The sequence below is a fragment of the Chrysemys picta genome, chromosome 3, assembly GCF_011386835.1.
Source record: "Chrysemys picta bellii isolate R12L10 chromosome 3, ASM1138683v2, whole genome shotgun sequence".
Classification (NCBI taxonomy): domain Eukaryota; kingdom Metazoa; phylum Chordata; order Testudines; family Emydidae; genus Chrysemys; species Chrysemys picta.
The window spans coordinates 42,900,172-42,925,935 of NC_088793.1; the positions used below are offsets into that span (position 1 = coordinate 42,900,172).

General features: G+C 42.4%; 1 protein-coding gene across 17 annotated transcripts in view; it reads left to right on the forward strand.

Annotated features, from left to right (window-relative positions):
- MYOM2 (myomesin 2) overlaps window positions 1-25,764 on the forward strand; it is a 228,002-nt gene that overhangs the window by 7,205 nt on the left and 195,033 nt on the right. For all 17 annotated transcript variants that reach the window (XR_006174115.2, XR_010600067.1, XR_010600068.1 and 14 more), the window contains exons 2-10: window positions 1,082-1,215; window positions 2,440-2,562; window positions 7,514-7,652; window positions 7,848-8,005; window positions 10,307-10,399; window positions 18,518-18,606; window positions 19,110-19,160; window positions 19,462-19,626; window positions 25,025-25,186. Coding sequence is in view for 7 of the 17 variants with exons in the window: in XM_065590163.1 (XP_065446235.1) it covers window positions 1,109-1,215; window positions 2,440-2,562; window positions 7,514-7,652; window positions 7,848-8,005; window positions 10,307-10,399; window positions 18,518-18,606; window positions 19,110-19,160; window positions 19,462-19,626; window positions 25,025-25,186 (1,087 nt within the window). In the remaining 10 variants the exon portion in view is untranslated. The remainder of the gene's footprint in view (window positions 1-1,081; window positions 1,216-2,439; window positions 2,563-7,513; window positions 7,653-7,847; window positions 8,006-10,306; window positions 10,400-18,517; window positions 18,607-19,109; window positions 19,161-19,461; window positions 19,627-25,024; window positions 25,187-25,764) is intronic.

The window sequence follows — 25,764 nt, forward strand, 5'->3', positions numbered from 1 at the left end:
GAATCTGCTGGTCCTGATGTGGGCACAGTGAAGATGAGGAAGGAGGTGGACTAGCATGCTGTGGGGGAGCAGGCTGCACCCCACAAAGGGATGTAATGGCTGGCACGTTCCCTCTTCACTCCAGGGATCTAGTCCTTACTAAGCCAAATACTCATTGACCTCACTGGGAATTTGCCTGACTAAGGACCTCAGGATTTGGCCCAAAGTGCTTTGCAAACTTTATATATAGGAATTGCTCCACTCGCCACTGAAATGCAACCACCTCTAGTGCAGAATGTGGCAGCCGTTCAGCTGCTTGCAGCAATCCTGTATGACCATTTAGGGCAGGAGAACAGGAAGTGAAGAATCCCTATCCAACTGAAACTGCAAGAGGAATTTAGGGAGACAGACTATAATTATACTATCTGTAATTTATCCAGGACACTGGTGGTAACATCCCTACTTCTGCAAAAGTAGGGGTCATTGGATTTTTAGTGAACACAAATGGATAGTATCTCTGGCAGCACAATAGCTTTTTCTGACTCCATGCTTGGGAATTACTTTAATATTGAGTCAGTGGGAAGTATGTCATATGAGGTCTCCCATCCAAGTACTGATCATATCCAGCCAGACTTAGGGCTGGTCTACACTATGGGGGGCGGAGATGGGGGATCGATCTAAGTTACACAACTTCAGCTACGTGAATAACATACTTAGATCTACTTATTGCAGTGTCTTCACTGTGGTGTGTCAACAGGATTCCCCTTGCACTTCTCATTGAGGTGGAGCACTGGAGTCGACGCTAAAGCGACTGGCAGTCAATTTATCGCGTCTATATGAGACACGATAAATTGACCCTCGCTGGATTGATCGCTGCCCATAGATCCGCCTGGTAGTGTAGACATGCCTTTAGTTAGTGAGATTGCAGCCTGAGGTGGCTATATTAATCAGGTATGACTTTGTCATTCATAAAATGGAATTGCTCAAGCCATAGTAAAGTCACAAATGCTTCAGCAAATAACAGAATTGTAAGGTTCTCAGGAAAGCATCATAATGGGTTGAAAGCCTTGGCTAAATATGACTGTCACTACTTATTTTGTAGGAGTTGGGGCCTGGAAGAAATTGCAGCATGTCATCGAAGAGAGTGCCATTTTACCAGAGAAGGCATAAACACTTTGATCAGTCCTACCGCAACATTCAGACAAGATACTTGCTCCAAGAATATGCAGCCAGAAAGTAAGTATCTTACATTTCCCATTAGTGTAGAGGAGCTTCTATTGCAGAGGAATCCATTTCAAAATGTAGAATTTTGTAAAAGAAAAAAAAGTGACTTTGTTCTGAATTTCAGATGTATGGAGAGCAATGGTTCTCAATCTTTTCCATACTGTGAATCCTCTGTCCCATGATCTCCCTACTATCTAGCTGGGACCTCCTTTCTATTTAGCAATATGGAGTGTTCATGGTTCCCTGTTAGCAGTTCAGGTTGGAAACTCCTCCCTGAAAGCAAAGTAATGACTCATAAAAACTCTCTCTGATTTTAGGGATAATCATTGCTATAGCCTATATCTAAGCATGGGAGTTGATTTTTATTTTATTTTATTTATTTAAATTCTTCCTCCCAAATCTGTTCCTTGAAGATGTTCACTGCCTTGAAGTGGGGCCTCTTGCATTTTGGCTATTCCAGGTTGTGGTCATTGGGATTCTTATTTTCTCTTTTATACCAAGTTGCAATTCTCCCATGTTCAAAATGCCTTTCCTTCGCCCACGTGTTCAAGGAACCATATGTCTCAAGTTCTGTTGCTAGGGCTATCTGAGATCACCTTTCTCCCAGGGTGTTACTGCAGTACTTCAGATCATCTCAGATGCTTGAGTTGATTGGCCCCACCTGCTATAAATGGAAGGGGGCTACTGGAAGAGTGTTCACTGTGAGGTGTACATGCTCCTGGAATACATTTAATTCCCTGGTTAATCAGAGACCCATTTGGTGGCCTTCAGAACATGCCACAAGACCAACGTGATGGGTTAGAAAAACGGGGTTGGGAGTTGTTGTTTAGAAGTGGGAAGATACTGTAGGAGGCCTATGCTCTCTATTGGATGTTCCATAGGTGGGGTTAGTGGCCTTGATATTTTACTGAAATTGTTTTTATAAAATTGTGCAATATGGTCAAAGATTGGCACGGGCATAGTGAATAAAGACACTGAATTAAATTAAATGAAAAGGCTGACAGGCTCCATTGAGATGATAACACTACTGGGCATCAGACACTAAGGCTGCATGGTAGTGAATGTAACCCAGCTTCAGTGTGTGAGGTGCCATGTGTAGCTTAAAATGTTCCTCACAAAACACCGCACAGGTACCAGTTGTTCCATTCAGCTGCTTGAATGTAATTTCTTTGAACTTTGTAATTCCGTGCCTTATCCGTATAGCCATTTTACAGTGATTTCTTTTTGTGTTGGAAGGGTCGCTTCTAGACAGGCAGCTTCCTTTAAGTCCTCTGCCAGTACAGAAAGAACTACATGTAGGCTCTGTGCCAGGAGGTTACACACTTCAGCCGAAGAAGAGTCACAAGAATACAGGAAAAGGTAAAACTTGCATTGGCGCCTTTAAATCACTTTGTTGGGTCAAATGCCATGGAACAGACACTTTTTTTTGTCAGTATACTCTAAGGGAGAAATCCTGGCTTTGTTGAAGTCAAGGTCAAAATTTCTACCGACCTCAATGGAATCAGGAATTCACAGTGAAAGTTTTATTGAAAGACACAGCACTAAATTTGCAGTTCAGTAACAGGGCAGTCACACGTTTTCATAATGGCTTTTGGCAAAAAGCTACCCAGAAACCTCTGAAAGGTAGCAAAGTGGCAAAGCAGGTTCATTGACAGAGCTGTCAACAAGATTGAAGCCCTCTATGACACTGTTCTTCATTAATATCTCATGGTTAGAATACCAAAGGGTCATGTGTCTCTTACATCTTATATTTCTTAGACCTTCAGTCCAGAGTTTTACTCCAAGTTGGCTGTGAAAACAGACGTAAAATAAGAAGAAATTGAAATCTACACTGAATTTGGCACTTTTTAAAATAAGAGCAAATATACTGTACCCTTACTGAATACTAAGATTACGTGTTGGGGGCATCTTAATTGTATTAGAGTCATCTCCCTAACATCCTATTTATCAAGAGGATAACTTGCCTCAGTTACAGCATTGATATGAAGTCCTATAATAAATGTGCTGACAACTATATTCCATTTCATCAATTTGAGTGGCTGTATGTGCCCTGACATACTCCACAGTAAATACACCAAGGACTCAGCCAATGTATGTTATGAAGGCTATAGAAAGTGGAATGCATTCTTCTTTTTCCTTTGAAGATAACGTGAAGGATTACAAACTATCCCTTTGATGCCAGTTTTGCCATCATCAAGAGAGATGTGCCCTAGAAGCAGGGTGCAGTTTAGAAAAAAATCTTAATCTGTTTTGAATTTTTAACCTATTTTATTATTATTTAAAGAGATACAACACACGATGAATAGTACAAGGCAGAATAATCCTGGAACTTACATTATGAAGAAATTATACAAAGAAATAGCTTAAACCAGTGGTTCTCAAACTAGAGCCACTGCTTGTTCAGGGAAAGCCCCTGGCGGGCCGGGCCGGTTTGTTTACCTGCCGCGTCCACAGGCTCGGCCAATCGCAGCTCCCACTGGCTGCGGTTCGCCGCTCCAGGCCAATGGGGGCTGCAGGAAGGGCAGCCAGCACGTCCCTTGGCCCGCGCCGCTTCCTCACCACCACTCCCCATTATTCTCCATGGAGGCCTGGCTGCTTCAGGAGTCTTATTCTCTATTGGTGATTTCTCCTAACCCCCTTCTCTGAGATCTACATTATCTGGGGAAGAGAGGGGTGCAGAATGACAAGCCTTCTCCTGACCTGGGGTGTTGGCACAGTAGGGACGTTCTTACAGCTATTCCTGACAGGTTATGCTAGGTTTGCCTCTATTCCGAGGAGAATATGGTTCATAACATTGGTATCTGTAGGCGTGAGGTGGGAGTGTGAACATGGCCCTCCTCCCTGTGCCTGAAGGACTGCAGGGGGAAAGTTCGTGCTACACCTTTTTACAAAGGTGCATAAGGGCAACTGTTGAGCACATTACTCCCAGGAGTATAAAAATATTGCTCAGGCATGCAGGAGTGAAATCAGGAAGGCCAAATCACACTTGGAGTTGCAGTTAGCAAGAGATGTTAAGAGTAACAAGAAGGGTTTCTTCAGGTATGTTAGCAACAAGAAGAAAATCAAGGAAAGTGTGGGCCCCTTACTGAATGAGGGAGGCAACCTAGTGACCGAGGATGTGGAAAAAGCTAATGTACTCAATGATTTTTTTGCCTCTGTCTTCACGAACAAGGTCAGCTCCCAGATTGCTGCACTGGGCAGTACAGTATGGGGAGAAGGTAACCAGCCCTCTGTGGAGAAAGAAGTGTTTGGGACTATTTAGAAAAACTGGACGTGCACAAGTCCATGGGGCCGGATGCACTGCATCCGAGGGTGCTAAAGGAGTTGGCGGGTGAGATTGCAGAGCCATTAGCCATTATTTTTGAAAACTCATGGCGATCGGGGGAGGTCCCAGATGACTGGAAAAAGGCTAATGTAGTGCCCATCTTTAAAAAAGGGAAGAAGGAGGATCCGGGGAACTACAGGCCAGTCAGCCTCACCTCAGTCCCTGGAAAAATCATGGAGCAGGTCCTCAAGGAATCAATTATGAAACATTTAGAGGAGAGGAAAGTGATCAGGAACAGTCAGCATGGATTCACGAAGGGGAAGTCGTGCCTGACTAACCTAATTGCCTTCTATGATGAGATAACTGGCTCTGTGGATGAGGGGAAAGCAGTGGATGTGTTATTCCTTGACTTTAGCAAAGCTTTTGATACGGTCTCCCACAGTATTCTTGCCGCCAAGTTAAAGAAGTATGGGCTGGATGAATGGACTGTAAGGTGGATAGAAAGCTGGCTAGATCATCGGGCTCAACGGGTAGTGATCAATGGCTCCATGTCTAGTTGGCAGCCGGTTTCAAGCGGAGTGCCCCAAGGGTCGGTCCTGGGGCCGGTTTTGTTTAATATCTTTATTAATGATCTGGAGGATGGTGTGGACTGCACTCTCAGCAAGTTTGCAGATGACACTAAACTAGGAGGCGTGGTAGATACACTAGAGGGTAGGGATCGGATACAGAGGGACCTAGACAAATTAGAGGATTGGGCCAAAAAAAACCTGATGAGGTTCAACAAGGACAAGTGCAGAGTCCTGCACTTAGGACGGAAGAATCCCATGCACTGCTACAGACTAGGGACCAAATGGCTAGGTAGCAGTTCTGCAGAAAAGGACCTAGGGGTCACAGTGGACGAGAAGCTGGATATGAGTCAACAGTGTGCTCTTGTTGCCAAGAAGGCTAACGGCATTTTGGGCTGTATAAGTAGGGGTATTGCCAGCAGATCGAGGAACGTGATCGTTCCCCTTTATTCGACATTGGTGAGGCCTCATCTGGAATACTGTGTCCAGTTTTGCGCCCCACACTACAAGAAGGATGTGGAAAAATTGGAAAGAGTCCAACGGAGGGCAACAAAAATGATTAGGGGTCTGGAGCACATGACTTATGAGGAGAGGCTGAGGGAACTGGGATTGTTTAGTCTCCAGAAGAGAAGAATGAGGGGGGATTTGATAGCAGCCTTCAACTACCTGAAGGGGGGTTCCAAAGAGGATGGAGCTCGGCTGTTCTCGGTGGTGGCAGATGACAGAACAAGGAGCAATGGTCTCAAGTTGCAGTTGGGGAGGTCCAGGTTGGATATTAAGAAAAACTATTTCACTAGGAGGGTGGTGAAACACTGGAATGCGTTACCTAGGGAGGTGGTGGAGTCTCCTTCCTTGGAGGTTTTTAAGGCCCGGCTTGACAAAGCCCTGGCTGGGATGATTTAGTTGGGAATTGGTCCTGCTTTGAGCAGGGGGTTGGACTAGATGACCTCTTGAGGTCCCTTCCAACCCTGATATTCTATGATTCTATGACCTGGAGGCATTATGCTCACTCTTGGCTTATATGGGCAAAATGTCTCCAGCCATTGCTGTACCTCCCTAATTCACTTACGGGACAATCCAGCCTGAGCTCTGATGGTTTTGAAGGGTCTCTTGGCCTAGATGCTGGTACACGTTCCCTGATTGATTGGTGTGTGGACTCATTTTGCATAAGCTCCTTACACAGCAGCAGAGGGTAGCATAGGCACTGACTTCTAATGGCGCCGGTGGGTGCTTGATCCCCCCTCTGCCCCCAGCCCCACCCTGACTCCACCCCTGCCCCACACTCTCCTGCCTCCTCCCAACCCCTTCCCCAAAATCCCTGCCCCAACTCTGCCTCCTCCCTGCCCCTATTCGACCCCTTCCCCAAATCCCTGCCCCGGCCCCGCCTCCTCCCCTGAGCGCGCCATGTTCATGCTCCTCCCCCCTCCCTCCCGGAGCTTGCTACAGCTGTTTGGCGGTGGCAAGAGCTGGGAGGTAGGCGGAGGAGCTGGGACATGGTGCGCTCAGGGGAGGAGGTGAGGTGGGGTGGGAGGGGGTGGGGCGGGGCGGTGAACTTGGCTGCCAGTGGGTGCAGAGCACCCACTAATTTTTCCCCATGGGTGCTCCAGCTCCGGAGCACCCTTGGAGTCGATGCCTATGGGTAGGCCAGAGGATCTGTGTAGGGAGCCTGCAGAAACTGCTTCAGCCATTGGGCTGAGGCATCCTCTACTGTGTGCTTCACTGCCTGAGGGGAGGATACTACTGCTTTTTACCCCCTTGGTATTTGAACAGGGTAATGGCCCAGGATTTGATCTCCAGATCTTAGAGTTACATATTGGTGATTAGTATCAGGGGGTAGCCGTGTAGTCTGTATCTACAAAAACAACAAGGAGTCTGGTGGCACCTTAAAGACTAACAGATTTATTTGGGCATAAGCTTTCGTGAGTAAAAACCTCGCTTCTTCGGATGCATAGAGTGAAAGTGCATATTGGTGATTCTTATCTTCTACAAAATATGGGATATAGATAATGATACAAATAAGAACAAACAGAAATAGAGAGAGGGGAAACCAATAATATACAAACCACAAAAGGGTAGAGAAAGGAAGGAAAGAGGCTGGATAGTCTTAGGAAATTTGCTATTTGATTTCTGTAGATTTTGTTCTTATAATTTAACTCTATTTGCAGAATCCTCAGCTGGGATAAATTGGCACAGCTCCACTGACTTCAATGGAACTATTCCAGTTACCGTAATTCCCACTAAAGATTTGGCCTCATATGCTCACAGGGAAGAGAAAGCAAACAGAAGACTCATTCATTTGCAGTTTTTAAGACGTTTGTTTTGAGATCTTGAGAGAGGGAAATAGTGCACATTATAGAATCTGCATCTGTGTAATGCTGCTAATAGGACTTCCAAGCCCTCATCTGCCTGCTGTGTATCAGTGACAATAGTAAAGCCTTGATGCTGGGTTAATCCTAAATAGTTTTCTCTTACCATGCAGGACTCATGAGCAAAAGTCTGATATAAGTGAAGAGAGGAGGATCCGGTTTGCCGCCAATTTGGCTGATGTGGAAGAAGAGCTTCGTTCAGCCAGGCTCCTTGCAAGAGAACATCTGGATAGAGTTACCATACAAAGGATGGTACTGTAACAGAACAATTTTATTTCCTTTCGAAGCAGAACTGTAAACTCCACTGCAGTTTAGAACTATGCTTCACAGAGCCCAACAGTAGTTTGCATCTGTTAATATTTGCGTATAGCTTTCAGACTAAATCTCTGATGCTGGTGCTAGATAATGCTCCTTCTCTCCACTTTTTGTTTCTATCCTGTGTAATAGGTAGAAGAACAAATGGCCTTGGAACGATACACCATTGAAGAAAGTATAAGTCGAGCTCCTGAAATTTTGGTACGACTGAGGTCTCATACTGTTTGGGAAAAAATGTCTGTGAGGCTTTACTTCACTGTACAAGGATTTCCTACCCCTGTTGTACAATGGTAAGAGGCCTTTCCAGCCCTCTAAAACCGGTGTTAAGTTTGTTTTCCATTTGTAATTCTCATAGATATGCTGGATAGTAGTTGTGGATACTGCCGTTAAAGGAGCAAAAGGACAAACTTTTTGTAGTGTATCAAGTAAATATATATTTCAGAATGCTGACTACAAAAATGGTCATTAATTTAACTGATAATAACTTAGCAAGTGGTAAAATACACTGAGTTTTGCTAAATGGTAAATATTTTTGATGTTTTATACCAAGGCAATAGTATCTAGTAGTTAAACATTGGAAAGCGAGAGAGAATGTCTATGCCTGATGAGATGGGAGTGCATTCTTCTGTCAGGGCTTGTCTTCACTACCCGCCCAGATCGGCGGGTAGAAATCGATCTCTCGGGGATCAATTTATCGCATCTCGTCAGGATGCGATAATCGATCCCCCGAATCGACGCGTGTACTCCACCAGCCCAGGTAGGAGTAAGCGCCATAGACGGGGGAGCCGCGGCGGTCGATTTGCCACCGTCCTCACAGCAGGGTAAGTCGGATCAGATACGTCGAATTCAGCTACGCTATTCCCGTAGCTGAATTTGCGTATCTGAAATCTATTCCCCCCCATAGTGTAGATGTAGCCTCAGTTATATGGTGCAACCTCACTGAAAATAATGGGATTAGAATGGTACAACTGGCAGGAGAATTTGACCTTTGAAATTTACCACCAAAAGTGTTCTAGCTGGGGTAAGTTATCAGAGTGTCTTGTCCAGAGTCAGAAACCGCAGTAAGAGGCAAATTTCCACAAAAATCTGAGAATCATGTTATTCTTAGGTTACAATTCAAAACAGTTTTTTAGTCCTTTTTGTCAACAGAAGGAAGTTTGGATCTCTTTGTCTCTAGAAATCCTTATTGAAAAGAAGAGTCAGGTTAACCGGTGGATTTAAAATGATAAAGACGGTATCCTGGATGACATAGCCATTTTCAACACTAGAAAGAAACTCAGGCACATATTTTAAAAATTGGAAATGTAGCTGATAAAATATCTATTCCCTACTTCTAAATAACATCCCCTACCACTGACCGAGCTAGAAATCTGGGGTCTGATTCTCAGCTCCCCTTAAGTTTCTTTTGCACCACTTCAACAGTGCAAAGGGAACTCAAAGTGATTTCAGCCAGCAGCTGAGGATTCCCCTAGAACAGATGAATCATGAGCAGGTTTAGGCTTGGAATAGCCAGACATATGCCAACCCCTCCTGGCACTCCTTCCCCAGCATGGGGGGTGTGTGTGCCATGGTGGGCTGGAGGCATGCCAGAGTGGGAAGAGCAAAATTAGAGCATCATGCTCTCAGGTGATCATGGCCAGTATAGCAGCCCTTAGGGGACCATTATCTAGCAGTGCAAGTTGTTCTAACTGATGCAAGGGATCAGTTTGGCCCCCAGGACTGAGGAGGGGCATATAAGTGGCATGAAGCCAGCTGTCTCCTCTTCGCTAGGTACCCAAAATTGCTGCTCTGTGAATCAGAGGGCAGAATTTTGCACTCAGTGTACTAATCGGGCCTGATTCTGACCTCATTTATAGCAATATAAATCAGAAGTCACTCCGATGAAGATATCAGACTGTTGTGAGAACCAAATTAGGAGCATAGTTTCTCTGCACTCAGCCCACCCTCTAACCCTCACCTGCCCCATCACCTCCCTGCCCTATTGTGCAAGGTATTTTGTTTGTTTGCATGTGGCAGTAATGACCATGCACACCCTGTTTGGGGCTTTCACTACTTCTGAGTTATGTGGCCAACCTTAGCTCATGTGAATAAAAAATAACATTATGGTACCTAACCTCATATATTATCTATGTGTACAGCATATGCAGAGAGATAGCTGTAATATTTCTGTGGGCTAGACTGAACTGTAAGGTTCAGTCCTTAGAAGGGGGTGGCAAATTCTGTCCTAGGGGAAGCCCAGGGAGAGAATTGCCTCAGTCACAGTTCTGTCCCTGCTGCTCCCCTTTTTTACCTGAAGTGACTTGTAGAGCTAATGAGGATGCAACTTACTTCTGTTTTTGCCAGTTAGCTCTGATGGCTGGTGTGCTGGGGAGTTCAGCACACTGTGGGTGTGTAGCTTCACATGCACACCCGTGCCCAAACTATAACTACTTCCTTTCATTCCATTGCATGACCATGTATGGGCAGGTCACGGTCAGGCTCTCTGTATCTATTCATGTATACAGAGAGAGCTCCGTTATTAATACATGACATCCTGATGGAATAATCTCTAACTTTTGCTGTGGTTTCTTTATTTTTTTCTTGATTGTTAGGTATAAAAATGAGGAATTGATTTCGCCTGCAAGTGAACCAGGAAAGTACAGCATCGAAAGCAAATATGGAGTGCATATGCTGGAGATACACAGGTATCTTATTCTGATGAATAACAGAATGTTATTTAGATTATGACTCTTAACTGAAATAATTTCCTGCAAATACATCTGGAAATTTCTATAATGTATTACAAAATAGTAACGAAATACAGCACACTTAACTTCTGCTTAGCTGTTACTTTGGTTTAGGTGGCAAGATACTTCCTAAGTAGTCTGAGTATGGGGTCAGTGTAATGAAAAGGTAGGGATTTCTATCATAGCACCCAAACTGTCAGCAAGAAAAAAACAAATCTAGAGGTAAGTGAGCAGGGAAAAAAAGTATCCATTTAAAAAAACCCCTTATTATAATATTTTAATCTCATCATTCTGGCAGCTAGAGTGGAACAGTTTGTTCTTCTTTAATAGTCTATTCCATCATGGCAGCAACTCTTTGATCAGAACTTGAAGCTTAGAAAAGTTTAGCTAGCTGTGGCTAGAAAATTCAATGGATGGTATTTGGCTCTGTTAGCAGGTTGTCATGTTTTGCTTACCTTAGCTCTTCATTGTATTATTTGTTTTCCTGTGATTGGGGATGGGAGAGTCCAGTGGTTTCTTTAAAAGGTTTTAAGTTCTGAAAATATATTTTTATCTAATTTTAAATTGTCTTCAAGACATAATGGTTTAAAAGTCTGGCATGAAAGAAAAATAAATGTCATAACAAGTGTCAGCACTCCCAACCACCCCTCACTAAACCTCAGCTGGGACACAGGGTTGCAATACTGTATTTCACATATAATAATGATTTGGTACAAGTTTAAAAAAAGCAACAACAGTGTGGACGGAACAATGGTGTCAAGACAGAAAAATAAGTGTCTAAATATTTTCATCTGTCCTTACTAATTTACCAAAAATATGACCTCAGGCTACATTCAAACAGTTTGAACATTTGTGTGTGATATTTGGCTGGCAAAATATTCACTCACTCATCCTGTCTCCAGCCATCAACCATAGTCCTGAGGTAGGCCAGGCAGAAGTAGAGGAACAATAGTGCACCATTCCTTCTGCTTGAAGCAGGAAGCCCTGTCCCCAAACCTTTGGCTTCTGTAGAAAGGGATAGCTAATCCCTAACCTCCTTCCTTTGGCTCCAGTGGGTAGTGGAGAAATTTATTCCTGTCTAGGAGACTTCCATAATAGCCACCGGGCTCTGCCCCACTTACCTTTATTCTTTACTCACCTCCCTGGATGAGGAAGGAGACTATTAGCCTCCTCCCCCAACTTCAGAATTCAGTTTGCTGGCCACTTCCCACACCATTTAAGGGCACAGATCATGGCTGACTCCTACCATCTGTCCTGGCCCTTTGGGTGCTAGAGAAGGCTGGTGAGAGATGCAGGCAGCCTGTCCAGCAGTGAGAATGGAAACTCTTCCATTGCTATTTGGGAGAGTGAGAGTGGTTGCTAGTGGGTGATGTTTGGGTGACTGAGTGCCAGTGGGTTGGCACCTAGGATGAGTGTGATTGTACCTGGGTGTCTTTGTTGGTGCCAGCAGGTGGCTGTGTGCAGGAATGTGGGTATGGTTGCTTGTGAGTAGCATGGGGGTGAGTGGAGTAGTTTTTTGAGTGCCTTTTGTTGTGCCAGTGGATGGATGTCTAGGGCAGGGATTGGCAACCTTTGGCATACGGCCGGCCAGGGTAAGCACCCTGGTGGGCCGGGCCAGTTTGTTTACCTGCCGCGTCCGCAGGTTTGGCCGATCGCGGCTCCCACTGGCTGCGGTTCACCGTCCCAGGCCAATGGGGGCTGCGGGAAGCAGCGCGGGCCGAGGGTTGTGCTGGCCGCTGATTCCCGCAGCCCCCATTGGCCTGGAACGGCAAACCACAGCCAGTGGGAGCCGCAATTGGCCCAACCTGTGGATGCAGCATGTAAACAAACCGGCCCGGCCTACCAGGGTGCTCACCTGGTGGGCTGCGTGCCAAAGGTTGCTGATCCCTGGTCTAGGGGAATATGGTGAGTGTATTGGTGCCTGGTCGGGATGGTGATTGTTCCCCTCCCCAAACATTTCCCCCCTCTCCTCCCTGCCAAGCACCCGCACTCACCTAGACAGCCACCCACTCCCCCATAGGCATCCATACCTACTCTCACTCACCCAGACACACCAATAGAGTCATCCATAGGCACCCACAAAGGCTCCCACATGCACTCATACTCACCTCTGGTATTCACCCTAGCCTAGCCACCACCCACTGGAACCTACGCCCATACATACTCACCCAGACACACCCACACTTATCCAAACAGCTAACCCCTGGCACCCATACACTCACATCATCTTTCCTATTCTTTGCCAATACAGTCTTTTCCAAGTGAAACTTCCCAACTGCTCCCTGAATCATTCACCTTTTCCTTGTTTAACAGTTGTTTGCCAAAAAGATCCTGTCTAATTGGGGCAGCTTCATGACTGATTCTAACTCTGAGGCATACACTTTCTTGAACTAACATTTCTAAACTCCACTAAGCTACTTTATTACCACTTTCTTTGATGTGAAACTGGTTCGTGGACTGTATGAAAATTATAGAAATATGACCTGCACAAGGCTCTTCTTGAATTGTGAGATGATCGTCAGAAATTGCAGCTGAGTTACGGACAAGCCATGGAAAATTGTGGAAAAGTAATAATGGACCTTGTTATTTGCAGTAATAAAGTCCATTATTACTTTTCTGCTATTTTCTGCTGTTGGCCACCCGAGGCTGAGAGTGCAGGCTCCCGCTGTTGGCTGCCCAGGGCTCTGATGTCAGCCCCACACTACTCCCATAGCTCCCACTGTCAAAATTCAGTGTAAGCCTAATATTGCAGAATACGCAATTTCTGCAATATCGCAAGTTAAGTAGGGCCTTAGACATGCAAGAAATAAAAGCTCACTTTGAATATTACTAGCTATACTTTTTTAATACAAAAAATCCTGCCTATTTCTTGTATTTGGAAGGAGAAAAAAGATGTGGTATAGTCCTTAAAATGGAAGATCCAACTATGTGAAATGTGCATAATTTTTTTTTGGATATAGAACAGCTAAGATTATTTACCTAGCCACTTCTGTACTCTTCTCAGCTGTCCATACCAAAGTGCTGAGCTACATGTCATCGGAGCTGTGGTCACTTAAAATGGCTTTGGAATTTCTTGGCTGTCTTCTTAGCACTTCTCCGAGGCTTATGTAGTGAACTTTTACTTATGATGCAAGTGTGACATTTATTCCTATGAATATACTGTGTGTTTCTTGTCCCCAAATGGAAAAATTCTTGAGATGCCAAAAACAGAGTATTACCTCATTTTAAAATTGTAACTGGAAACTTTCATTTCCCCGTTTATCTCAGAGGACTCACAACCTGTACAGTAACCCAGATCACCTTCATAGCTCCGTCTCAGATTTTTAAGATATACTTTGGTCAATTTATCAGGTCTTCTGGATTCACATGACACAACCCTTTCCATATACTGTTGATTTCTGGCTGCTTGGAGGGGTCTTATGCTAGGGGACCTGAGTTTCAGTTCTGTCTTGAGTAGTAAAGACAAATGGTATTGATGGTTGCATTGTAATTGTAACATGTGCACTTCCCCAAATCCCATTTCACAATTCTCAAACATAGGAACTGCCATACTGCATCAGGCCACTGGTCCCTCTAGTCAGTATCCTGTCTCTAACAGCAGCCAATACCAGATGTTTCAGAAGAAGGCACAATAAACCATTCAGGGGACCGCTATGGAATAGCCTACCCATAGGGGAGATTTCTGTTGCTTTTTACAGATTCAGACTAACGTGGCTACCCCTCTGATACGTGTATGTATTGATATTCAATATCAGGGGCCGGCATGTACAGTCCATGCTTAAGTCCATGCCACTGTGCCTTCACTGCTAAAGTTTTAGCCATGCTAACTAGATTAAAGGTAGCACGGTTATGCCTACCTGAGTTGCAATCGCACCTTCACTTGCAATGTAGACGAATCCTAAACTGGTGTAACTCGTATGAGGCAGAGCTAGATTAGAGAGACTTAGCAGGAAATGGTCAATTGTCAAATTTCAAAGTAGTAGTCTCTAGCAAATGTGTATCTTCAAGTTACAAATGGCACAGAAGCCAGATTGTGTCACAAACCACTCATATTTATATTAATATAAATGTCTTTTGCATGTTTACATAAAACTGAAGAAACCATAAGATCAAATAGCTTCCCTCCACGGAGGGTATGTCTACACTTTGAACTGGAGGTGTAAATTCTGGCTCGAGGAGACTTACCCACTGTAGCTCTGATTGAGCGATCATGCTAAAAATAGAGCGTAGCTGTGGCAGGGTGAGCAGTAGGCGGGGCTAGTCACCTGAGGTACATCCCTACTGTCTTGGACCGGATTGTATTCAGGACGGCTAGCCCCTTCCACTGCTTGTGCAGCCGTGGCTACACTGTAATTGTTGTGTGCTAGCTCAATCACAGCTCGCACGGGTATGTCTCCTCGAGCTGAGAGTTGCACCCCCAGCTCAAAGTATAGATTTACTCTAATCTAATGGGTTTCAGAGTGATAGCAGTGTTGGTCTGTATCAGCAAAAACAACGAGGAGTCCTTGTAGCACCTTAGAGACTAACAAATTTATTTGGGCATAAGCTTTCGTGGGCTAAAACCCATTTCATCAGATGCTAATGGAAATTTGTCAGCTTGAAATCTAGTCAGTTTCAAAAATAGAATGATTAGTAGAGCTATGTGAATAACCAGTTTTTTGGATTAGTGGCTGAACTGCTGAATAAGAAAAAACAAAACAAAAAACAGTTTAGATCTATCTAAAATAAACCGTATTCAATTTTTTAGGCATAATGAAAAAGTTGAAAATTTTTGTTTTGGGGCTCAAGCAAAACATTTCTTTGACCCTAAATGTTTATTTTCCAAGGTTGTTTACCTTTATAAAGTATATTTTAAAATAAAATTAAGTGAAATTCCAAAATAAATCATCTTTAAAAAAACAAAAAGTTGAAACGATTTGTGTCAGAAATCCTTAAGGAGCCAGTTTGACATTTTTTAATTTTTTTGTCTTTGGTGCAGTTTGCCAAAATTGACTTGAATTTGTTAGTTGTTTTGGCGGAACCAATGGAAAAAATGATTTGCACAATTTTTTTTGCCCAGCTCTAATTATTAGTAGTAAAAATACTTCACCCACCTAAATCCCCTACCAGCACTACTGATTTTAAATCACATTATGCTACTTTTAAAAATGTTTTTCTGTCCTTATGTTTTGTGAAAGACTTTCACAAACAGGAGAAACTGACTATGGGCCAAATTCTTATCACTTATGCCAGAATAAGCCTATTGACTTCAATGGGGTTTCACATGCGTAACTGATAACAGAATTTGAGACAGCATGTTTATATATTCGTTTGAAAAAATAATCAAACATCTTACTGTGCTTTCTTATTTCATGGAAACAATCCTGCATTTCTTGCATTCTGATTTGAGTCAAACAAAGGTTTGAGTGGAAAAGGAAGGCAGGATGGGGCCCTATATCAGTTTAAGAAAGACATTTCTACAGTTTCCTGACTACTTGCATGCCACATGGTGGTAACTAAATAAATCATGGTTCTGAATTCTGTGTAATTTTGATAACTAGCAATGTTTGTTAATTGGTTACCAGTAATCAAATACATCATGCTAATGCAGCAGTTCTCAAACTGTGGGATGAGACCCCAAAGTGGATTGGGACCCCAGGGCTGGCTTAGACTTGCTGGGCCCTGGGGTCAAAGCCCAAGCCCCATTGCCTAGGGCCGAAGCTCAAGGGCTTCAGCCCTTGGCAGTGGGCTCAGGTTACAGGCTTCAACTTTGCCCCCACCCCTGCTCAGAGCAGCAGGTCTCGGGCTTTGCCCCCTTCCACCCGGGGCAGCAGGGCTTGGTGCGTTCAGGCTTCAGTCCCCCCTCCTGGGGTCGTGTAGTAATTTTTGTTGTCAGAAGGGGGTCACGGTGCAATGAAGTTTGAGAACCTCTGCACTAATAGGTACGAAAGCAAATGCTGAGTAAAGATGCCTTGTCCACTATTTTTAAAGTGGTATTCGGTTAAAAGTTATCCTTTTGATATATTATCATTTGATCCTCCAGTTATCAGTACTAAGTCAAGTAAAAATATTTAATAATAATGAAAGCAAAGAAATCTAAGATTAAAGCTCTCAGTTCATTTTTGCTTGTTTCATTGTACCAAGGCATTGTGGTGGTGGGTTGTGAAAAGAGTATGAATCCCATATCCCATGTATGTTTCAATACTTAGGCATTATTGGGTGGGCTAAGAAGAGAGTGGAAAACTTACTGCAGGTTTTCCTTGCATTTGACATTTTGCATCATGCTGTTAATGTTATTTTACATTATATTATATTTTCTGTGTTTTTTATAAAGCCTAAGTACAGAAATATCATATTAACAAGCTAAGAATTCATATCCAAAGTTTCATGAGATCAGCTACCATAGCAAAGGATCAGTTAAACTTTAGATAGATTTGTGAACAATTATTGGTTTATTCTTTGAGCGTGTTTTAAAAAAGCATCTATTGTGAGTTAAAATTTGCTTAATTTGTTTTCCCAGGGTACAATATTTCATAGTAACCCTACAGTGCTGTCATGTTTAGGGCACTATCCTAGGCTTTTGTAGTAACACAAGCCAATCTCAGGGTTTGTTATCGTGTCTTTGATAACTAATTGTAAAATATACTCTGTATTTTGCCACTTTGTTTTGTAAAATGCATGGCTGGAGATCTGCCTTTAGGGGGAGCCATGAGCCCTGTACATTTGTACTGATGTAATTCCATTGCTTGATCCATCACCTGGTCATGTTTACTCTCACCAAAAGGTAAATTTCTGAAAGTAAGCAGGATGGGTTGTTCCACTTTGTGGCATGTCACAGTCCAGAGTATATGACAAGGCTCAAAAGCAAGTGTGTGACATGCCTGCCACTTTAGCAACACCCATGCTGTATGCCACAAAGTCTGCAATCCTCTTGGGTATTTTGCATCAAACTTTTTTCAGTTTGTTCTGTTCTTTCATGCTTGGTGTCCATAATCTTGTAGCCATATTTTTATCCATTTCAACTGAGAGTTTCCAGGATGATACCAAATTATTCTTCTGAGATGAAAGTGAGTGCAGGCATGTGCAGTGTTGCTTCTTAAAAGTCATGGTCTCCAATAAATGGATAGAGCTTCCCTTAAATTGCACGAAGTCCTCAGATCACGAACATACACACGTGTCATGTATGTTTACCTAACATTTATTTTTACGCAACCAAAATATAAAGAGCTATTCTCTTTTCCCGTACTTTAAATCAGTGTAACTTCAGTGGAGTTACATCTGTTTGACTCTGGTGTAAAAAGAATCAGGCCCATTGTCCTTGGATGTGGAAGTTTGCACTGGAATCTTAACACAAACAGATATGCAAACATATGTTGCCAGTTCCACATCAAAGAAGGCTGTGGAGAGTGAGTTATTCCACCATTAGACCCTGTGCTGCTGCACTAATGATCCTTTAAAAAAATAAAAAGTTGGTTGTTCCTTAATCAACTTCTTTTCTTAAATAAAAAAATATCAGGTCAAACCCATTTGTCTACAGCAATATTAGGCCAGATTCCCTGGACTGCTCTGTTACCTGTGTCCTGCCTGAGTGGTTCAAAGGGAAAAGAAACTGCTTGCAATTCCCTGCTGGGGATAACTCTGTAGAAGGGGAATTCCAGCAGGGATAGTGTTGATGTAATTGTTTGCTACGCCTCTCTTCTCTCAATACCTGACACAGGGGGTTTGGAGGACAGGGGGTGGCGGGGGAAGATGTGAAGGATGTGTGTAAGAGAAGTGGGGAGAAAGAATGGTCAGAGAAGAGTGTGATGTACTCCAGCTATCCCCATCTGGGGGATGGTTCCCTGGAGAACATTGCTAGCTTGCTTATGATTCTACAGCCCCCTCAGGGCTCTTACCTGTGACAGGGCTGGGACTGAGGCAGACAATTAGGGAATCATTAACACCTGGTTGCCCTCCTGCCCCAAATGAGTTTAGAAAAGAATCTGGTCGTCTTTGTTTTTGAGTGGAACCCTTTGATTTGTAGTGTAAATGATTATGATCTTTACTTATGAATGTTGTTTATATTAACAGTACTTTATTTTCCTCTTTCCCCCACAGAGCTAATTTTGATGATACTGCTACCTATACAGCAGTTGCAACAAATGTCCATGGGCAGGTGTCAACCAATGCTGCTGTGGTTGTGAGGAGTAAGTCCTATTTAGCAATTAAACCTGGAATAAATATAATAAAAAAATCAGTCCTCATCCTCAAAGGAAACCTGCATAGCACCCTCAAAAGATGAGCCTGGGGACAAACATTCTTAACTCTGCAAGAAACTAAAAACCATGGACTTAATAGAGGCACTGGTTTTATGGCTTGCTACAACAGTTTGTAACACACACTACTGTCTGCTAACCCTTGATTGTCCACATCATTTTAAGTGGCCTCCTATAGTATGTGTGGTACACCTATGCTCAATAATCTGTCCCCCTTGTATTGAGTTCAGACACTCTGGTTATTTTCTCCAGATCTGAAGAAACGTGCTGTCTGAATCTTCAAAGCTTGTGCCTTTCACCAACAGAAGTTGGTCCAATAAAAGATATTACCTAACCTACCTTGTGTCTCTCATATCCTGGTACCAACACTGCTACAAATAAGAAATAAATATCATACTCGTTTGGGTTGGATCTTAACTGTCCTTATTTTACAGGGTTCAGAGGGGATGAAGAGCCATACGCTGGTGGGATATTACCCATCAATTGTAAGTATGCTTTCCTATTTGTGAGAAAATGTAGACACGTTATTCAATCTTATCATTGTCAGGAGCCCGAGGAATATTTTTTCAGCTCAAAATAATAAATATTGCCTCTGACTTTGCTTTCTAAATGTTAAGATGTCACAGTGGAAGATGTCCATATGTTTTTAATTTCCCAGCTACAAGTGTTGACCAGCAGTTTGTATCAGCTCTGGATTCCATCTACTGTTCTTATCTGGACAATAATCCTCTAGTGCCAAGTATCATGTACTAGTGCTCAATAGTCTCCTGATTTCTCTGTGTGCAGTGCCCCTGCCATCAGAAGTTTGCTTCACCCATATTGATGTTCAGTTTTTGGAGAAGTTTGGTGTCACCTTTGGGATGGAAGGCGAAACAGTTACCCTCAAATGTGCTCTGCTGATCACTCCGGATCTGACTAGGCTTCGACCTCGTGCTGAATGGTACAGAGATGGTAAGTAGATTTGCACATAATGTAGATAATGTACATGCCTCCATGTAACTGAGTTTTAATTGTTCAGGTGCAGATTCCTTCCCGCAAGTCTGTGTGTAGGCTTAGAATTCACCTTCCTAAGAGAAAAAAGATTGATTGTAACACAGTTCCCAATACATCTCTTTTACCTTCTGTGACTATCTCAGATAAGAGATATTTTCCTTCATAGTCCAACCGTGCTGGAGTGAGTGTTGTCCAAAATGACCATGTTTGAAGAGTAAGAAGAAGTAGGTGCCAAAATAACTAGGTAAGGGACACAGAGTTATGGAGTCGCTAACTGGGCAATTTGAAGGAGCCTGAACTTAGTGTCTACTGTCAAGACACAGATTCAACTGCTGAGGATTTGCATAGGTACAGTAGAACCTCAGAGTCACGAACACCTCGGGAATAGAGGTTGTTCATAACTCTCTGAAGAAAATGTTATGGTTGCTCTTTCAAAAGTTTACCACTGAACATTGACTTAATATAGCTTTCAAACTTTACTATGCAGAAGAAAAATGCTGCTTTTTACCATCTTAATTTAAATGAAACAAGAACAGAAACAGTTTCCTTACCTTGTCAAATCTTTTTTTAAACTTTCCCTTTATTTTTTTAGTAGTTTACATTTAGTACAGTAGTGTACTGTACAGTATTTGCTTTTTGTCTCTGCTGCCTGATTGCGTATTTCTGGTTCTAAATGAGGTGTGTGTTTGATCAGTCAGTTTGTAACTCTTGTGTTTGTAACTCTGAGGTTCTACTGTACCTGTAGGCAGTGCCAACCACACATCATCCTACAGAGAAAGAGGCATCTATCATGTTAATTGTTTCAGAATTGTGGAGATTTACAAAGGCCCTAATAAGCCTCCCTCTCCCAGAATATCATTGGTCTCTTGATGGTTGTTGGGTGGCTGTCATAGTTAATTTGACTTCTTCATGCTAAACTCTTGACACACAGGTGGACACAGAAAAAAGGCTCTCATCCAAACAAATGTTATAAGCAAACAACTAAATATACTTGTGAAATAATAATTCCATTTCTCCTACAAGTTAGGAAGGAAGAGACACAGAATGATTTTGTTGTTATTTCTATTTTTAAATACTTGGGAGGTGATCACATACTATAGTGATGGAGCATAGATAGAAGGAATCTGGTTATTGGAGAAGGACATTTGTGAAGCAACAGCCCCATGTGCTCAGAGAAACATAACCACAAAGGCATTCAAATGTTTTGTAGCCACTTCAGTAGCCAAGACTTCCCATTGTGCAGTCCAGGCTGAAATTCTTTGGGTGGCTGTGTGTTAGAAACCTGCATGAACATTCTTTAATTTATACCTATTGGTGTAATTTTAGGGATTTTTTGGGACGGGGGAGGAAGGCAAGGATATTTATTTTTAAATAAATCATTCATAAAACATAAAAGTAACTAATACAAATATGTTAATTGGCTGTTAGGAGGGATCACTAGAGATTTCTCTCACCAACGTACCCAGATATTCTCGGGCAAGACTCTGAAGAGGACAGCCTGGATGTAGTGAGAATGTGGATCAGTTGTCACGATCACTTGGGGCAGCCTCTCTCTGAAGTGCCCACATTTTGGAGGAAGGATTCCCACACAACTGTTGCTGGAATTGTGCCCCTGCCAGTCTGATGGAAATACTCACCATCACCAAGGTGTATGTGTGAAAGTGACAAACAACAATGGGGCAAACAAGATAGATAGGAAAAATACAAGACTATTTGTTTACATAAAGCAAGAGTGGGTTTTGGCTGGAGATGCCTGATCCTTTGGGGGCAGGGACTGCCTTTTTGTTCTGGGTTTGTCAATTCTTAGCACATAGGGTCCTGTTCCAAGACTGGAGCTCCTCAGTGCTACCACAATACAAATAATAAAAAATAACTACAGTTTTATTCACTGTGGGCCAAAACTTGATGCCTGTATTCTGGGTGCTGAACCTGCTCCCATCAAAGCCTTTTTGTTACTATCAGAACTGGGAGCTTGTTTCAGCCATCAGTTTGTACATTGTTAGTCAGGCAAAACTCTGACTAGGCCCAATCCAGAAAGGTGCTGAGCACCTGAAATTTATATCAGCTGCCACTGAAGCTAATTGGAATTGCAGGTATCCAACAGATGTCCAATGGTATTCAATTTTTAGTTCAATGGGAATTATCCTTGAATTATGAAAACTGGAAAAGGACTTCAAGATTTGGGCCTGTAGGTTTAGTCCCTTAATTCTCATTAAGATATGTGAAGATTTGTACGGTTGGTGTAACTTCCTCAAGCACTGAGATAAGAATATTCTCATTGAGGTGAAGATTGGGGGTGAAATCCTGGCCCCACTGAAGTCAGTGAGTGTCTTGCCCTTGACTTGAATGAGGCTAGGATTTCAGTCCAATATCCAAATGATTTAATGAAAAATAAAACAGTATTGTTCTATTGAACACTAGTGGTAAAAACTGACCTCTGATGCGCACATGCGTATCACACTGACATCATGGGGAAGCTTATGTGGCAGAGATTCTCCCTAAGAATAGCAGGGATTAATGTGATTATTATGTTATTGCAGTGAACACCTGCTATATGCTTCAAATCGCGGCAGTGACAATTTTAGGCCAGGAGATCCACTGCATAAATTTTGGGGGTCTAGAAGGTTAATAATAGAACTAACATGATGACTATCTTTTAAAGTGCTCTGGTTTTAGAGGGACTCTGGCCTTGAACTGAAATCTTGGACTAACATCTATTATTTCAGACAAGTTGTATTTAATTCTGGGTTGGTATTAAAATAATTTCTATTTTTCTTAAATTTTATTTTATTATGCAAATGATAGACAACTAAAGACCTGAGATGGTTCTCTGTGGTTTATTTATATTAATTATACGCAAGATAATTTTGTGTTTATTCAAAATTAATAAACTTCAGAGCAGTTGTTGGTCACTAACTCTAGGAGATATGTAAATCTGTTGAATCAAATCCTCTGAAATGGTTTCAAGTCTCTGACTCTATAAGTAGTACATTTAAAATTCCTACCTTAATTTAAACCAGTTTAAGATGCTAAAGAACCTGTACTGAAATTATTATTGAAGATTGTACATCTAAATCCAGTTTGTATATGATTTTGGCTGGTTGCAGATTTTTTTTTTTTAAATTCTAAAGTAATACATAAATTATAAAAGATGTAGGGTCCGATTCTTCATTCATTGATACAGGTATCTGAAGGACTCCATGGAGGTCCAAGAGTTGCATTAGATTTACACAAAAGTGAGAATGCAGAATTAGGCTGATATTTTAACAGAACATAATATGTAACATGGGAAATTAATGTGAGGGAAAACCCCCAAACACAGTAACTTCTAACAGTGCATATGTGATTTCAACAGAAACAAGCTGCAACTTGTAGGGAACGTTTGGCCTGACTAACACATGGCAGAGCTCTGAGTTTTCAGGGTATCTTGAGTGAGTCAAGATCCCTGGCACTTCCAGACTCATTCTCTAACAGATTCTGGAGGAATTGATAGCATATAGTACATCGAGAAAGAGGCATACTCTAGTAGTTTGAGTTCAGAACGGAGAGCCTGGAACTCGGATATTATGGTCATAGCAGACCACATAACTGCCTTGACAGACAGAACTCCTCAGTCCTATTCTAGGCTCCAAAGCTGACTCCCTCTCTGGCCTTGCTTGGGAAGTCACTGAAGCCCCTACATTTTCAAATTTGAGTGCCTAAAGGAAGGAACCCATGTCCACATTCAGGCACCTAAGTAAGTGGCCTGATTTTCACAGGAGCTGAGCACTCAGGCTTATATTTCATTGTGATCACTTTGTTCCAAGTTTTTCATAAATTGGAAAAAAAATTAAAAAGAAAATGCAAAAGTTTTAGCTGCAGGGGGGTTTTCAGCTTTCACCCCAAACTGTTCACACAGCTTTATACAATGCAGTGAGCACAAACTGTGCAAAACGCAGTAGAAAGGGGTAAATGTAGGAATGTCATTTAAGGAGCTCATGATGAAGAGCTGGAAAGAGGTCTCACTGAAATTACTTTGTACAAATCCTGAAATATTTCCTTAAGAATCAGGCTTGGAGAAATGCCTAGGTAATAATGTATTGCTTCAATTTATGTAGGCTGATGGCCAGATATTCATTACCCGGTCCTTTACTGTCAGCTTTATCACTTGAAGACGTGGCACATTTTTTTTCCACCCCCTGTGCAGCTCTGTGTTCAGTATATATATTCATTGGCTACAATAATTTGTCTGCAACCTTTTGAACATCTACTCCAAAGTGTATTTGAGCAACAGGGCAATAATCAAGCATAGCGCTGTGGCTTAACTTTGAATGTAATGCTGCTGCATTGATTATAATAGAACTCAATGGGTTAAAAATCAAAAGTTCTCCTATCAGTGATTAAAAGAAAAGGAGACTGAGGGACTTCCTTGGTCATCATAAAATATTCTGCTCATTTAGTTGCTCCCATCTCACTAGTCAATCAGGCTAATTTACATTAATCGTGGGGCGCCACCTCTGACCTGTGAGAAATTCAGATTTAATTGGATTCGCTGCTCAGCAGGCATGCCTGGAGGGTTTCAGAGTCAGTGTATCTTTACAGCAAGGCTTCAGATTAAACTGAAATCTGGTCTTTAAAGTTAAAGAAAGAAATTTGACTAATCTGACATTTGACCTGAATAGGTAGAAAAGTGTATTTAAAAGCATAAACCAGGGGTAGGCAACCTATGGCACACGTGCAGCTGATTTTCAGTGGCACTCACACTGCCTGGGTCCTGGCCACCAGCCTGGGGGGCTCTGCATTTTAATTTAATTTTAAATGAAGCTTCTTAAACATTTTAAAAACCTTATTTACTTTACATACAACAATAGTTTAGTTATATATTATAGACTTATAGAAAGAGACCTTCTAAAAACATTAAAATGTATTACTGGCACGCGAAACCTTAAATTAGAGTGAATAAATAAAGACTCGGCACACCACTTCTGAAAGGTTGCTGACCCCTGGCATAAACATTACACACTGTCGTTACTGTGTACTTTAGATTTTCAGCATTGTTTCAAAATGGGGTTTAAAATATTTTCTTGTCGGTGTATTAAAAATGATGGTGAAGGGAAATCATTTCCTTTGCTGTAATTGGTACAGCACAGAATAGCTAAATTGTACACTCCTCTTCCCATACTCATTGGTCAAATGAGTTTGCAGGGGCACAGCTTAGTTCTCGTAGATAAATATTTTCATAGCATACAAACACTAACATGTTGAGTAAAGCTCGCATAAATGGCAGTCTGTGCCACTGATTAACACAGAAGTGATCTTGGATGAAGATTGCTATTGCTAATTCAGTGACACATGCTTGATCACAATTCTCTTCCAGATGTGCTAATAAAAGACTCCAAGTGGACGAAAATGTACTTTGGAGAAGGCCAGGCAGCACTGTCTTTCACGCATCTGAACAAGGATGATGAAGGCTTATACACCCTGCGCATAATCACAAAAGGAGGGGTGACTGAGTACAGTGCATTCATGTTTGTCAGAGGTATGCTTTTCATTCTTTGTTGGGAGAAGACTTAGCAAATGCAATTAGGAAAAGTCATTTAATTTAGCACCATAGTATAATAAAGGAAGCCTATAAGAAATCCAAAGCATGGCATTATATAGACGGGGAATTTATCCACTGTCTGTGTCAGGGACAATATAGTCACACTGCACCAGGAGGAGCTCAAGTTGTGATTGTGCTCCTGAAAATATGATCCTTTCTAGAGACCCCAGGGGCCCATCCTTAATGATGGTGTAGCCTACTCCTTTCTTCACAGATGGCCAGCTTCTCTGAGGCTTGGTCTACACTACCCCCCCTAATTCGAACTAAGGTACGCAACTTCAGCTACGTGAATAACGTAGCTGAAGTTCGAAGTACCTTATTTCGAATTAGTTGAAACTTACCTTGGTCCACACTCGGCAGGCAGGCTCCCCCGTCGACTCCGCGGTACTCCTCTCGGCGAGCTGGAGTACCGCAGTCGACGGCGAGCACTTCCGGGTTCGACTTATCGCGTCCAGACTAGACGCGATAAGTCGAACCCAGAAGTTCGATTTCCAGCCGTCGAACTTGCCGGTAAG